This window comes from Myotis myotis, unplaced genomic scaffold (assembly GCF_014108235.1).
Source record: "Myotis myotis isolate mMyoMyo1 unplaced genomic scaffold, mMyoMyo1.p scaffold_m19_p_19, whole genome shotgun sequence".
Lineage (NCBI taxonomy): Eukaryota > Metazoa > Chordata > Mammalia > Chiroptera > Vespertilionidae > Myotis > Myotis myotis.
In genome coordinates, this window is record NW_023416323.1 from 308,010 (window position 1) to 323,879 (window position 15,870).

Sequence of the window (15,870 nt, forward strand, 5' to 3'; positions counted from 1 at the left end):
AATAGCACCACATACCTAAGCATCATTGCTGATCAGGTTCATCCTATCATGTTGATGGCGTATCCCAATGGAGATGGCTTCTTCCAACAAGACCATGCGCCATGCCACGGTGCTCATATTGTGCAGGACTGGTTTCAAGAACATGAGGGAGACTTTACCTTGCTCAGGTGGCCCCCACCATCACCAGATCTCAATCCACTTGAGCATTTGTGGGACGAAGTTAAAAGAGCCATCAGGCAGCTGGTTCCACAACCATCAAATCTCACAGAACTGGACAGTGCTTTTCATCAGTCAGATTCCTCGCATCACCTTTCAACATCTCGTGGAGTCAATGCCAAGAAGAATTGCCGCAGTATTGAAGGCAAAAGGTGGCCCAACGAAATACCGATGGGGTGGTCATAATATACTGGCCACTCAGTGTATATATGTATAAGTGTATATATATATATACAGACACACACACACACACACACACACACACACACACACACACACAATATATCCCCATGGCTGTCTAGTTGTCTCAGTGCACATACTAAAAATGCCATCTTTCTGTCAGAGATTTGAGATGCCACAGTTGTCCCCAAATATCCAGGTGTTCCGGTGTGCGGTTCTGTGCCGTGGGCCTGCTTGTCATCCATCCCCACGTGTGGGACACCTTTGCTAACATCAACAGCGCTGGCCCAGGATGGGGGGGGTGAGGGGGGTGGCAGGCAAGTGGCGGCGCCTCTTCAAGGCCGTTTATGGGCGGGCTTTGCCTTCGCCATAGCATTGCTCAACACAAGTAAACACTTGGGTCCCCAGCGACTGAGACGAAACCAACCGGGCAGGAGGAGGGCCAGCAGGGCGTTCTGGGAAGAAGAGATACCAGGAATCAGGATACACCCACGCGTGGGTCCCCCCATCTCTTCTCCTGTCTTCCCAGCCCAAGGTGGGGGCCCTCCCCTCCTCCGGACATGTCCTCCCTGCAGAGGAAGGACGAGGGGCCCTGGGCCAGGGAGTGTCCCTTCCAGCTCTGCGACCAGGAACGCACCAGCACAGCTTGGCTGAAGCAGCCGGCGGTCTGGGAGGTGAGGCCAAGGGTGTCCAGCGCCTGTCGAGCGAAGTCTTCGGAATTCAGCAACAGTGTCCGGTACTTTATGTCACTGGTCATATTTGACTCGATCATGAAGGGGCTCACCGTCTGCAGGAAGCAAGGAGCTAAGGAAGGGGAGCACTCCCCTCTCACCCTGGCTTAGCTCCCAGGCTCTCTTTGAAAATCCCAGGGTCCCGCCCTAGCTCAGTGGAGAGCCTCTGCCTGCAGCCTGAAGGGTCCCAGGTGGCGGGCTCGATCCCCAGTAGGGGGCGTGCAGGAGGCAGCCGGTCAATGATTCTTTCTCATCATTGATGTTTCTATCTCTCTCCCTCTTCCTTCCTCTCTGAAATCAATAAAAATATATAAAATAAAAATAAGATAAATGCAAGTCTCTACTTTAAAATTTTTTTTAAATAAACACAAATAAATAAAAACATATTTTTATAAAAAAGGAAAAAACAAAATCCCAGAGTCCCACCCACTTGCTGCTCTCCCACTGGGGACTCAGACAGCCCGCCCCTCCAGGCCCCGCCCCCAGCCCGCCCCTCCAGGCCCCGCCCCCAGCCCGCCCCTCCAGGCCCCGCCCCTCAGAGGCCACGCCCCCTGCAAACACTCTCCGCTGTGGAGGCTGCTCCACTACAGTCCTTCGGAGTCTCCTCCACCGTCTCTGAGCTCCTCCCCGCGCCCGAGCCCCTCGCCTCCGGAGCTGCCACTCGGTCACGGTCACGTCCCTTAGGAGTCAGGCACCTGCACGATGACTCCTTGGGAGCAGTACTCCGCGCCCACTGCCTGCGAGAAGTTCCGCACAAAGGCCTGTGGAGGAAGGAGAGGGAGGACCCCAGGCCCGTGAGCCTCGCTGTGCAGAGGCCTCCAGCCCAGCCTTGCCCCAGCACCGACCAGAAAAGCCCCCAATCTCCCGCCCCAAGTCCTCACCTTAACCCCCGAATGCTTCGGCGTTCCACGCCCTCCCGGTATTCCCCTACACCCACCCTCTACTCCACCCGCCAGTCCCCGATCTCACTCGCACCTCCTGTTCTCTCTTCCCCCAGCCTCCGTTTCTCTTAAAAACAAACAAACAATCCCTGCTGGGCTGTGCCCACGTGTCTCTCACACGCGCACACGCACGCATGCAGGGCTATGGCAGGGCAGCCCTCCGCGGTCTGTGGGGCCTGGGTACCTTGGAAGCGGCGTACGCTGATAAAAGTGGACAGGGCTTCTTGTCGGTAAATGAGGAGATGTTAATGATGATGCCTTTGCGCCTGGAGGAGGAAGCAGTCCTTGAAAGGTGATTCCCCCACCTCCACCCCTGAGCCGTGTCCTAATCCGAGAAATGTCAGAGGGACAGGGGCGAGCTGGAAACGCGGCTGGGTCGGCAGGGGAAGGGGGAAGCCCGGAGGTGCGATGGAGGAGGCGCCAGAGCGGAAGAGGAAAGGCCTGCCTCTTACCTGGAGACCATCTGGGGCAGGACGATGGCGGTCATCTGCAGAGAAGAGTGGGAAGGGCCCCGTTTTCCAGTCTTTTCACCTGCCCCCTCCCCCTCAAGTTCACTCCCATCCCCCCAGCTTCTCCTGGGGAGTACTCCCCTAGCACCTTCTCCATGGGCAGGCAGTAGGGGGACCACCCCGAGTGGGCAGAGCTATGCTGACCGTGGACTGAACTCCTCCTCGCCCAGGCTTACCTGGGCCACAGACATGATGTTGCAGTTTATGACATCAGAGAGTCTCTGGGGAAGAAACAGAACCATAGTCCGTCCCTCCACCAACCCTGCCTCGACCCCCACCTTTTCTTATTTCCTAGCTTACTTTTCTTTTAAGATGAACACTTTTTTCTTTTTCTTTTTTTTAGAATTTATAATGTGCATACCCTTTGACTCATCAACTCCACGTCTGGACATTCATTCCTTTCCAAGGTACTCACACACGTGGGTGATGAATTCAATAGAAAGATATTGTTTGCAACACTATCTGTAGTCACACATAATAGAAAACCTCCCGAATGCTCATCACTGGAGGAATGACTACATAAATTCAGTGTAGCCCTAGCTGGTTTGGCTCAGTGAGTAGAGAGCGTGGGCTTGCAGACTGAAGGGTCCTGGGTTCAATTCCAATCAAGGCATATGCCCAGGTTGTGGGCTCGATCCCCAGTAGGGGGCGTGCAGGAGGCAAACCATTGATTCTCTCTCATCATTGATATTTCTGTCTCTCTCTCCATCTCCCTTCCTCTCTGAAATCAGTAAAAAATATGTATATTAAAATATTTTTTTTTAAAAAAATAAGTAAATAAAAATAAATAAATACAGTGTAGCCCATGGATGCATCACTGTGCAGCAAGTAAAAAGAATGAGGCAGCTCTTTCTTCTGATTAGAATAATCCCCAAGATACATGGCTACTCGTAAAAGGTACAGCATGGGACAGTAGGCTGCCTGACACCCGGATGAAAAAGACACGTACATGCTTTCATATGTACAGAGAAAATACCTACCACATTTTAAATTTGGGAATCACTTTGAGGGAGGAGGGAAAAGGGAGATTTTCACCTTCATTTCATAAATTTCTCCCTCTGGATTTTTTTGACCCATAAACCTTTTTTTCTAAGTATGATATATATATGAGAGAGATATATATACACATACACACACACACACACACACACACACACACACACACACACACACCCTTTGACTCATCCTTTAAATTTTTAGAGAGAGTGAGAGGGAGCGAAACATCAATTGGCTGCCTCATGCACCCCTCCTACTGGGGATCAAGCCTACAACTCGAGCCCCAAACCCATTCATGTGCACTAGGTGATGCTCACCCAAGTGAGCCACACTGGCCAGGGTGACCCATAACATTTTATAGAAGTACTAGAGGTTCCAGTGCACTGATTCATGCACTGGTGGGGTCCCTTGGCCTGGCCTGCACCCTCTTGCAATTTGGGACCCCACTGGTGTACAATCGGGGCCAGGGAGGGACAGGGGGAGGGCTCCAGGGTGTGTCTGGCCTGGTCTCACCCAGTCCTGATCTGCCAGTCCCCAGCAGCAAGCTAACCTACTGGTCGGAGCGTCTGCCCCTGGTGGTCAGTGCACATCATAGCTACCAGTCGAATGGTGGAATAGTCGGACAGTTGCTTAGGCTTTTATATATATAGACTAGAGGCCCAGTGCACAAAATTTGTGCACGGGGGTGTGTGTCCCTCAGCCTGGCCTGCACCCTCTCCAATCCGGGCCCCCTTGGGAATGTCCAAACCGGCAGTTGGACATCCCTCTAGCAATCCAGGACCGCTGGCTCCTAACCGCTCACCTGCCTGTCTGCCTGATCACCCCTAACCGCCTCTGCCTGCCTACCTGATTGCCCCTAACCACTGGCCTGCCTACCTGATCACCCCTAACTGCTGGTCTGCCTACATGATCACCCCTAACCACTCTGCCTGCCTGCCTGATCATCCCTAACCGCTTGCTTGGGGGCGGGGCCAGCCCAACAAGGGGCTGTGGTGGTTCTGGTCCAATGGTGGTTATGGTCATGACACCGTTATGCTCTATGGCCTTTTATTACATAGGATACCATACACACACCAAGTGCACAAATCTATATAAAGAAATAAAGTATTGAGAGTTGCCCAGATTATTCCCCTCTGGCAGCCATGGCCTCGCCTCCTTCCCACTTAACCCCACGCTGACCTCTAAAATGCTCTAGAATGCTTTCCTGAGGCTCTGAACTTCACACAAGTGGAACCATATACTCTATATACTCTTTTATCCCTGTCTTCGTCTGCTAAACATTATGTCTATAAGATTCATCCATGTTGTGTGAAAGCAGAAGTTTATCCATGTTCATTGTTATAACTTTATAGTGTGTGAATATGGCACGCTCTATTGATCTAATCAAATGTCAACTGATTGACATTCAGGTTGTGTCGAGTTTGGGGCGGTCACAGATAATTTATCTAGAAACACTCCTGAATGTGTCTCTGGAGCACATGTGGGCTCCTGCAGCCAGGAGTGACGTGGAGGGAGGAGAGAGCATGCATATTTCCAACCTTAAGAGGTACTGCCAAACAGATTCCCCAAAATTGTCCAAACTGATATGCCCACTAGCAGAGTTTAAGAATTCTAGTTATGGCCGAAACCGGTTTGGCTCAGTGGATAGAGCGTCGGCCTGCAGACTGAAGGGTCCCAGGTTCGATTCCGGTCAAGGGCATGTACCTGGGTTGCGGGCACATCCCCAGTGGGAGATGTGCAGGAGGCAGCTGATCGATGTTTCTCTCTCATCGATGTTTCTAACTCTCTATCTCTCTCCCTTCCTCTCTGTAAAAAATCAATAAAATATATATAAAAAAAAAAAAAGAATTCTAGTTATGCCACATCCTGACAACACTTGGTATTGCCAACACTTTTAGGGTTAACCATTTCAGTGGCTGTGCAGTTGTACCTCATTCTGGTTTGAATTTGCGATTCTCTAATAAGAATGAGGTTGTGCCGAAACCGGTTTGGCTCAGTGGATAGAGCGTCGGCCTGCGGACTGAAAGGTCCCAGGTTCGATTCCGGTCAAGGGCATGTACCTGGGTTGCGGGCACATCCCCAGTGGGGAGTGTGCAGGAGGCAGCTGATCGATGTTTCTCTCTCATCGATGTTTCTAACTCTCTATCTCTCTCCCTTCCTCTCTGTAAAAAATCAATAAAATATATTTTAAAAAAAAAAAGAATGAGGTTGAATAAGTTCTCATATATTTATTGGCCATTTGGATTTTCTCTTTTATAGAATGCCTGCCAATATGGCTTCCATTTTCACTGGGTGTTCACATTTTTTTTTTTAAATATATATTTCATTGATTTTTCACAGAGAGGAAGGGAGAGAGATAGAGAGCCAGAAACATCGATGAGAGAGAAACATCGACCAGCCGCCTCCCGCACATCTCCCACCGGGGACGTGCCCACAACCCAGGCACATGCCGCTGACCGGAACCGAACCCGGTACCCTTCAGTCCGCAGGCCGACGCGGTGTTCACTTTTTTAATAGATAGATATAGAGCCCTGGACAGTTATGCTTGGTGGATTGAGTGTTGGCCCTCGGAGCAAAGGGATTCCGGATTGATTCCCAGTCAAGGGCACATACCTGGATTGCAGGTTCAATCTTGGTCACACGTGCATCTGTTTGCCTTATCATTTCTTTGGTTTATGGTCATGACTTTTCTTCTAATATTCCTCTTATATTTCACTGAATGCTGTATATTTAATATAAATAATTGTATTGTTGATTTGAGGTTTTGGACTCAAACCCATGTAGAACCTTGAACAACATGGGTTTGAATTGAATGGGTTAATTGGAATCACAAATCAATGTCTCTCAGCACCTTGTAGGGAAATATTGCTCCAAATGTCAGATCTATATCTTTGGATTCTCTTTTCCCCCAAATCTTGGTGCTATAATTCCTCATTGCTTTGGGAATAATGCCCTCAGTTATTTTTTATTATTTTTATATTTTTTGTTAATCCTCACCCAAGGATATTTTTCCCATTGATTTTTAGAGAGAGTGGAAGGGAGAGAGGGAGAGGGAGGGGGAGAGAGATAGAGAGAGACATCAATGTGAGAGAGACACATTGACTGGTTGCCTCCCTCAGGCACCTGGACCAGGGGCAGGGATCCTGCAATCCAGACACCTGCCTTTGACCCAGAATCGAACCCACAACCCCTTAGTCTGCAGGCCAATGCTCTAACCACAGAGAAAACCGGCTAGGGCCTTAAACAGTTTTTGGTTTTTTGTTTTTTTTATTTTATTGATTTTTTTTACAGAGAGGAAGGGAGAGAGATAGAGAGTTAGAAACATCGATGAGAGAGAAACATCGATCAGCTGCCTCCTGCACATCTCCCACTGGGGATGTGCCCGCAACCCAGGTACATGCCCTTGACTGGAATCGAACCTGGGACCCTTCAGTCCATAGGCCGACGCTCTATCCACTGAGCCAAACCGGTTTCGGCTATTTTTTAAAATATTTTTTTCATTCTCATTTGCAGAGTTAGTCTCAAACAATGACTGCCTCTAATACCAGAGGCAGAATACACAACTGGCCTCTTTAAATTTGATAAAATGAGCATGTGCATTTCTTTGAACTTATAATATTTAACATTTAAAAGCCATCCCTATTGCCTGGCTGGTGTGGCTCAGTGGTTGAGCGTCCACCTGTGGTCGAGCATCCCCCTATGAACCAGGAGATCACAGTTCAATTCCCAGCCAGGGCACATGCCTGTGGCTGGCTCCATCCCCAGTAAGCGGCCTGCAGGAGGCAGCCAATCAATGATTCTCTCTCATCTTCGATGTTTCTATTTCTCTCCCCCTCTCCCTTGCCCTCTGAAATCCATAAAAATGTATTTAAAATAAAAAAGGGAAGAAAGAAAAAAGAAGCCGTGGGATTCAAGAATGGTCCCAAGGGACAATGTAGAAAACCACAGGCTCTGAGTGGCGGGCACTGGTGTCCCAGGTGGGCCATTCCCCGCGAAGGTTAGCACCCGGGGATGGGAAGGGCAGAAGCAGAGAACCTGGGCACTGGTCCTGGTTGGGCGATGCAGAGGGCGCCCCCATCGCGTCCTGGACATCAGAGACGCGCAGCTTTGAAAACCATTTTCCAACGGAAGGCATGTAAATACACAGGGTGCCTCCTTCCGCCACCCACAGGCCGCGTGGGTTTCCAACAGGGGGCAGTAGCGGGCGCCGGAGCGCAGAGAGGGCGCGGACGCGGTTCACTCACTTTGGCGACGTCCTCACGGTCCAGCAGCCTCACCAGGGTGTTTTCATATAACATGCCCACGTTGTTCACTGAGGGGGGAGACGAGCTGCTTGTGTCGCTCCAGCAGCCCCAGAGGGACCGGCTGGGGGCAGAGGAGGGCGACCCCGGAGGGCTTCGGGTCGGGTGAGCATGGGGGCCCCTGAGGGCGCGGCTCCTCCGAGCAGGCTTGACATACCCAGGACTCCAATCTCCAGGTCCCTCAGTCCTGCCCTAATGGCCGCGTAGATCTCCAAGCCACCGGTGAAGTCCGCCTGGATGACTCGAGTGCCCCTGCCATGAAGCCGCTCTGGGGAGAGGCAGTGGGAGCCGGGCCCTGAGCTGGAACCCAGTCCCAGTTGTGCCCCCACCCAGCCCGCGGGGTTCAGCCCCAGCCCTTGCTCCATCCTTCCTTCCCTGGGCGCAGATGCAGCAGAAGCCCCGCCCCGGCCACGCCCCCTCCAGTCCCAGCCCCTGTTCCCAACCTTCCCAGCCCAGGACCTCCACCTCCTCCACCTCCTCCACCACCCCCGCCTCCACCTCCTCCACCTCCTCCACCACCCCCGCCTCCACCTCCTCCACCTCCTCCACCACCCCCGCCTCCACCACCCCCACCCCACCACCCCCCCAACACCCCCCACCACCCCCCCAACACCCCCACCACCCCCCCAACACCCCCACCACCACCCCCCACCCCCACCCCCACCCCACCCCCCCCACCCCCCACCACCCCACCACCCCCCACCACCACCCCCCACCCCCACCCCCCCCAACCCCCACCCCACCCACCACCCCCCACCCCCCCACCCACCCCCCCAACCCCACCCCACCACCCCCCACCACCACCCCGACACCCCCCCCCCCCCCCCCCCCCCCCCCAACCTCACCCCCACCCCCCCCCCCCCCACCCCACCCCCCCACCCCCCACCCGCCACCACCCCCACCCCACCCCCCGCCCGCCCCACCCCCCACCACTCCCCACCACCCACCACCCCCCACCCCCGCATCCACCACCCCCCACCACTCCCGCCACCACCACCACCCCCACCCCAGCGGCTGTCACCTATCTCCTTGGCCTCATGCTCCAACTTGCTCAGGTTGCGACTGATGAGGACGACGTTCAGACCTCTCCGGGCGAGCTGGGGAGAATTTAATCATTTATCCATTAACTAGAGGCCCGGTGCACGATATTGGTAGGGTCCCTAGGCCTGGCCAGCGATCAGGGCCTATCAGGTCTCCTTCCTCCCCACATCCCACCTCCTCCTTCCCTCACCGCCCCCGCCACACACACACACACACACACACACACACACACGTCGCCACCGTGGTCCTCGCCACCTCCTGGTGGTCAGCACACGTCCTAGCGAGCAATCCACCTCCCCTTCTCCAGGTGGAACTCCAGAGGGGACACTTTGCATGTTAACCTTTTCTATATGGTATAGAGATTCCGGGAATACGTACTGGGCACTGGCTGCGGGTTGCACAGTGCTGTCAGCACTGGCTGTGGAGGGGAACAGAACAGGAAACCAAAAACCTGCCCTCAAGGAACATGCCTCTGGGGAAAGGGCAATCCGGGCAGATGGAGCAGCAAGTGCGAAGGCCCTCGCACAAAGGCGGGCAGCCTGGAGGACAGCCAGGGGTCCACCAGCCCTGGGAGAAGGGGCCAGTTGTATGGTAGCTCAGTGTGGTGGGCAAGGGACCAGATCATAGAGCCTTGAATGCCCCAGTAAAGACTTGGGCTTTCATTCTTAATGATATAAGAAGCTCAGTGGTTGAGCTTCCACTGAGCTCCTTTTCTCATTCATACATTTATGTGAAATGTGTTTACTGGACCTGCTCGTAGCTGGGTGGTGCTGAGAACACAGTATCCATGGCAGACTCACCGCCTCCTCTCCACCCTCCCCGCCCCCCCCCCCCCCCCCGCCAGTTCAGCAGCCAGACGGCTCTTTCTAACAAACCTGCTCCTCCCTCTCCTGCTCAGAACCTGCCTTGAGCCCCGCCCAGGGTGGCTCAGGAGATTGGAGCATCTTCTTGTGCACCAGGTCACGGGTTTGATTTCCAGTCACGGCAAATACCTAGGTTTCAGGTTCGATCCCCAGTTGGAGGGGTGGACAGGAGGCAACCGATTGATGTTTCTCTCTCTCTGTCTCTCTCTGTCTCCCTTCCTTCCTCTCCATCTTCAGCCATAGTTTCTGCCAGTGGCCCTTTCTGGGAGTCCAGGCATAGCAAAAAGTTCATCTAGCCCCCAAAGCAGCCCCTGGATTTCCCTGCCTCTGAGCCTTTGCACATCTGCTTCTTCTTACCTGAAGGCCTATCCCCTTGACACAGAGTTAGCAAATATTTGTGGAATGGGTGCCAAGTAGGATTTTGGTGCATGTCTGTCCCTTTGTTGCATAATGTATGCGTGAGGGTGACATGTTACATGGGACAAAGTGTCCATCAGCTTTGGAGGGAGGCTGCACACAGAAATCTCAACAGCTCCAAGCATCTGAGAGGCTGACGCTGTGGAGGTCATTCATTCAGTCAACAAACATTTGCCCAGCCCAGTGTTGGGTGGCACTGACCAAGACAGCCACAGCCCCGCCCTCAGTACAGTGGTAGGACAGACCAGTCCCAGACAGGGATGACCCAGAGTGGCCTCACTACCGTAGGTAGGTTAGCTTGCTGCTAGGATCCCGCTGATTGGGACTGGGTGAGAGGGCCTGACCCGCCCTGGAGCTCTCCCGCAGTCCCTCCCTGGCTGGCCGGCCCCCATCAGCCCCAATTGCTGGCCAGGCTAAGGGATCCCACCTGTGCACGAATTCGTGCACCGGGCCTCTAGTATAGGTATAAATACTCTCCCCTCCCTCCAGGGTTCCCCTTCTCCCTGAGCTCTCGCTTCCCCTCCATTCTTGCCCACCCAAGCGCATCACTCCAGCTTTTCTCCCGTCTTCTGCCACATCAAAACTTCTCCCTCTTCCGGATTATTCCCACCAGCATGCGAACCTGCCAAATCGCTCCCCTCTTCCCGGTCCAGGTGTTGCCTGTCTCTTATCATCCCACTCTCCTTCCCTCAACCTTCTGAGAAAGGACTGTCTCCACTGGTTCTCCTTCTGGATCCTCTGCACCCACTCCAACTGGGCCCCTGTCCCCACCATGTCACCCCAACCACTTTGGTCACCAATGACTTCCATGTTGGTCAAGCCAGCGCTGTATTCTCAGCACCTCTCAGCAGCAACCAAATCACTAGTCACCCCGTCTCCTGGCAACGCTCCTCACCCGGCTTGTAAGGCCTCCCCTCTACCCCTGGTTTTCCTCCTACTCCGTCCCAGTTCTCGTCACTGCCCATCTGCTATGCCTCTTAGTTTTGGGTGCTCCAGGGAGCACTTTGGGGTGATTCAGAATGTGCACCTCTTCTCCAGTTATACCCATTCCCAAGGTCATTTCATCTAGTCTTGTGATGTTAAGTGGCATTGAGCCCTTGCCCGTGTGGCTCAGTTGGTTGGAGCATCGTCCCATACATCAAAAGGCTGTGGGCTCAATTCCCGTTCAGGGCACATACCCGGGTTGTGGGTTCAATCCTTGGTCAGGGTGCATATGGGAGGCAATTGATTGATGTTTCTCTCTCACACTGATGATTCTCTCTCTCTCTCTCTCTCTCTCTCTCTCTCTCTCTCTCTGAAATCAATAAAGAGTACATAAACAAATAAATGGCATTGAGATGTCGATGCTTAAACAGGCATCTCCACATTAACATTCCCTCTGCATGCTTCTCACCTTGGACACCTAACTGCATCTCAAACTCAAAGTGGCCAAAACTAATCCTGTCTGTTTCCCAACAACCTGTTCCTCCCTCAGTTCAACCCCATCTCAGTAGTTGCAGCTCCATTCTTTGAGGTGTTCTGGTAAAAAATCTTGTAGTACTATATGTTGTGAGTCCAGTATCGCTCTCATACCGAACCCCAAAGATATTACAAGAAAAGAAAACTACAAACCAATATCCCTCATAAACTTGGACACAAAGACCCTCAACAAAGTATTGGTAAATCAAATCCAGCAAAAAAAAAAAAAAATATATATATATATATATATATATATATATATATATATATATATTAGATTTATATAATTCAGGGTTGTTTCAATATTCGAAAAATCAATCAATGTAATTTACCATATAAACAGACTAAAGAAGAAAAAGCATGTGATCAATAAACAGAAAAATTATTTTACAAAAATCAACCCCAGCCCAGCCAGTGTGATGTTCACTCTGACCACTCAACATCATATTGAATTTCCTAGCCAGTGCAATAAGGCAAGAAAAAGAAATAAAAAGTATACAGATTGGAAAGGCAGAAATAAAATGATCTGTTCACAGATGGCATGATTGTCTGCATAGAAAATCCCAAGAGACCCAGCTAGTGTGGCTCAGTGGTTGAGGGTTGACCTATGAACCGGGAGGTCATGGTTTAATTCCCATATGCCGGGTTTCAGGCTCGATCCCCACTGTGGGGTGTGGAGAAGGCAGTCGATCAATGATTTTCTCTCACCATTGATCTCTCTCTCTCTCTCTCTCTCTCTCTCTCTCTCTCATCTTCTTCTCTGAAATTAATAAAAAATATTTTTAAAAAAGAAAGAAAATACCAAGAAATCTGGAAAAAAAAAAAATCTTTAAGAACTAAGAAGTGAGCCCTAGCTGGTTTGGCTCAGTGGATAGAGTGTTGGCCTGAGGACTAAAGGATCCCAGGTTGGATTAGAGTCAAGTGCACATGCCCAGGTTGTGGGCTCAGTCCCCAGTGGGGGGTGTGCATGAGGCGGCTGATCGATGATTCTCTCTCATCACTGATGTTTCTATTTCCCCTTTCCCTTCCTCCCTGAAATCAGTAAAGATAGATAGATAGATAGATAGATAGATAGATAGATAGATATAGATATAGATATTTATATATATATTTATTTATATTTATATATTTATTTATTTATTTATTTTTAAACACCTTGATGAAAAACCACCAGGGAGTTTGGATTTTGTGCCGGGAGCCAGTCCATCCTTGCTGTTTCAAGGGACCTGGCATATATGGCATACTGTTCTTAATGTGTTTGCTCACCTTCTTGGCACTATGTGTTTTAACCAAGGTCACCTCTCTGAGAAAGGTTGTTTCCCCAGGTAGGGATTTTCCCCTGAAGTTAGGGAGGGAATAAAACCCCTTAAGTAAGTGCCAGGCGGGTAATTAATCACTTTAACTACGAACAATCATGCTTAAACTACATAATCTTTACTCCCTGGAATGGAGATAAGAAACACCCTAACCTTTGGAATAGAGATTGATAGGATTGGAATCAACTGGTATAAATACAGATGTAACAAGACAACAGGACACAGAACCTAGAGACAGAAGAACTTCGCTGAAGAGAACATGGCAAAAGATCCTGGACAGAAACTGGCCACAGAACCTAGAGACAGAACCTGGCTACAGAACCTGGATAGAACACGGCAAGAGAACCTGACTAGAACCTGGTGACTGAACCTGGCAAAAGATCCTGGACAGGACCTGGCTACAGAACTTGGTGGGAGAACCTAGCCAGAACCTGGCTGAAGAACCTGGCTACAGAATCTGGTGACCGAACCTGGCTGGGGAACCTGGGGAACCTGGGGAACCTAGCAAGAGAACATGGACACAGAACCTGGCTGGAGATCCTGACCAGAACTTCGCTGGAGATCCTGACCAGAACTTCGCTGGAGATCCTGACCAGAACTTCGCTGGAGATCCTGACCAGAACTTCGCTGGAGATCCTGAACAGAACATGGCAAGAGACCCTGACTAGAACCTGGTGACTGAACCTGGCAAAAGATCCTGGACAGCACCTGGCTACAGAACTTGGTTGGAGAACCTGGCCAGAACCTGGCTGAAGAACCTGGCTACAGAATCTGGTGACCGAGCCTGGCTGGGGAACCTGGGGAACCTGGTTGGAGAACCTAGCAAGAGAACATGGACACAGAACCTGGCTGGAGATCCTGAACAGAACTTGGCTGGAGATCCTGGCTAGAGATCCTGGCTAGGCTGCTGATCAACTGAACGCTGTCTCCGTGTCATTCCTTCTTCGCTGACTCCGTCTACACCATTGGGGACCCCTGGACCTGCTAGGGTTGGACCCCAGCAATTTTGAGTGACAGCTCATCCTTCCCCTGCCTTGATGCCCTACCAATAAACTAGTTTAATGTCCCCACTGCACAGTTCAGTGTCTAACGTTTGGTCACCTGGACAGTTTCGGGGACTCTCTGGTTCAGTAACAATGCTCCCTACCCCAGGGCCTTTGCACTGGCTCTGTCTTCTCCCCAGAAACCCCTTCTCCCAGGTATCCCCATGACCCGCACCTCCATCAGGTCCTTTCTCGCTGTTGCCTTCTCAGCGACACCGTCTCCTGAGCACCCTACATAAAAATTGGAACCCGCACATCCTCAGGGCTGCTTGTTCTCCTTTCACGGTTTATTTTTCTCCTTAACCCTTACAGCCATTTTGACACACTACATTTTATGTATTTATCTTTTCTTCACACCTGCCTCCCCTCACCCTAGTGAACATCAGCTCCACGAGGGCAAGATTTTCATTTTGTAAATCTATTTTGGTCACTGCTTTCCTCCCAGCACCTGGAAGATGCCTGGCAACAGAGGTGATCCATGAATATCTTTTCTTTTAATTTTTTTTAAATATATCTATTTTTTATTGATTCCAGAGAGGAAGACAGAGAGAGATAGAAACGTCAATGATGAGAGAGAATCATTGACCGGCTGCCTCCTGCACGACCCCTACTGGGGATCGAGCCCACAACCTGAGCATGTGCCCTTGACTGGAATTGAACCCGGGACCTTCCAGTCCGCAGTCCAATGCTCTACCCACTGCGCCACACCAGCTAGGGCAATGAATATGGTTTGAATGAATGAACCAGGGCGCTGATGGGGGATGTCAAGAGGCTGTAGAGATCCAGGGTAAGCCCGTGAACCAGGCTGGGAGGAGAGGGAGGGCTTCCGGAAGGAGAGAGCGTCTGAGGGAACCAGGTCACGCACACAACTCCCAGTCTAGCAGGAGCCCCTGGCACAGGGAACCCGACAGCGGGAGCGCCCGCCGCCCACCCAGCTCCGAGCCCGGGCTCACCTCGTGTGCATAGGCCTTGCCGATGCCACTGGTGGCTCCCGTCACCACTGGAGCGGAGAGAAGGAGGATGAGCAGGGGGGTGGCCTGACACTGCCCAGCCCCTCCCGCGGAGGCCCACCCCCGCCCGCCCTGTCCTCATCCCTCACCTGCCTGGATCTGACACCTGCTCCCCTCACCTGTACAGTTTCGGGGCCTCCATGCCCGCCTCGCCCTGGCTGGCCCAGCCTTCACTTCTCTTGCTTCCAGAACTCCCCTCTGCCTCTGCCCGGATTGGGGACCCTCGCCTGTCATCTATCTTGGCTCCCGCGTCCCTGCGGGCCCCCAGCCCCCACCGGGCACAGGGCCCTTGCCTCTCACCTGCCCAGGCTCCGTGCGCCCTGAGCCAAGGGGCCCCCCGGCGCACCGGGGGCAGCAGGTACACGTAGACTGTGCAGCCCACCCCCCACGTCGCCCACAGCAGCAGGCACACCGCGGTCGCCGCCCCCAGCGCGCTCAGCGAGTCCCACTCCGACCCCATCGCAGCCCCAGACCCAGCGCCCAAGCCGCGAGGCGGGTCTGGGGTCAGCGCTTTCCACCTTCACCCGCCTCGCCCGCCGCTCGCTCTAGCCACGCCCCTCGCTCTAGCCACGCCCCTCGCTCTAGCCACGCCCCGTTCTTTCCCTGCACCGCTCCCCACCGGCTCTTAGGTCACGTGGGCCACATGCCCACCCACCCCTACCCTGCAGGCCCAGTGACAGCCTCGTCCCCCCCCCCCCCCCCCCCCCCGGGCCGGGTGAAGCAGCCCCGCCCACAGGTGACCTTTGCTTGGGTCACTGAACTCACCTTAGCGACCGGTGGGAGCCGCACTGGAGTTTTGTCAATACTCAGAGTTTGTCAGGAGACCGCGATCTACGGATCTGCTGCTC

The 15,870-nt window shown here is 52.6% G+C and overlaps 1 protein-coding gene across 1 annotated transcript; it reads right to left on the reverse strand.

Annotated features, from left to right (window-relative positions):
- Positions 1–397: 397 nt before the first annotated feature.
- On the reverse strand, positions 398–15,570 carry LOC118674807 (very-long-chain 3-oxoacyl-CoA reductase-like). The gene is made up of 11 exons (XM_036346894.1): positions 15,323–15,570; positions 14,966–15,012; positions 8,896–8,971; positions 8,032–8,142; positions 7,818–7,885; positions 2,754–2,798; positions 2,521–2,555; positions 2,253–2,334; positions 1,823–1,888; positions 1,034–1,183; positions 398–851 (listed from the first exon to the last, which is right to left on the reverse strand). The coding sequence occupies exons 1-11, from the start codon at positions 15,480–15,482 to the stop codon at positions 732–734; spliced, it is 960 nt and encodes a 319-aa protein (XP_036202787.1). The 5' UTR covers positions 15,483–15,570; the 3' UTR covers positions 398–731.
- Positions 15,571–15,870: the final 300 nt, after the last annotated feature.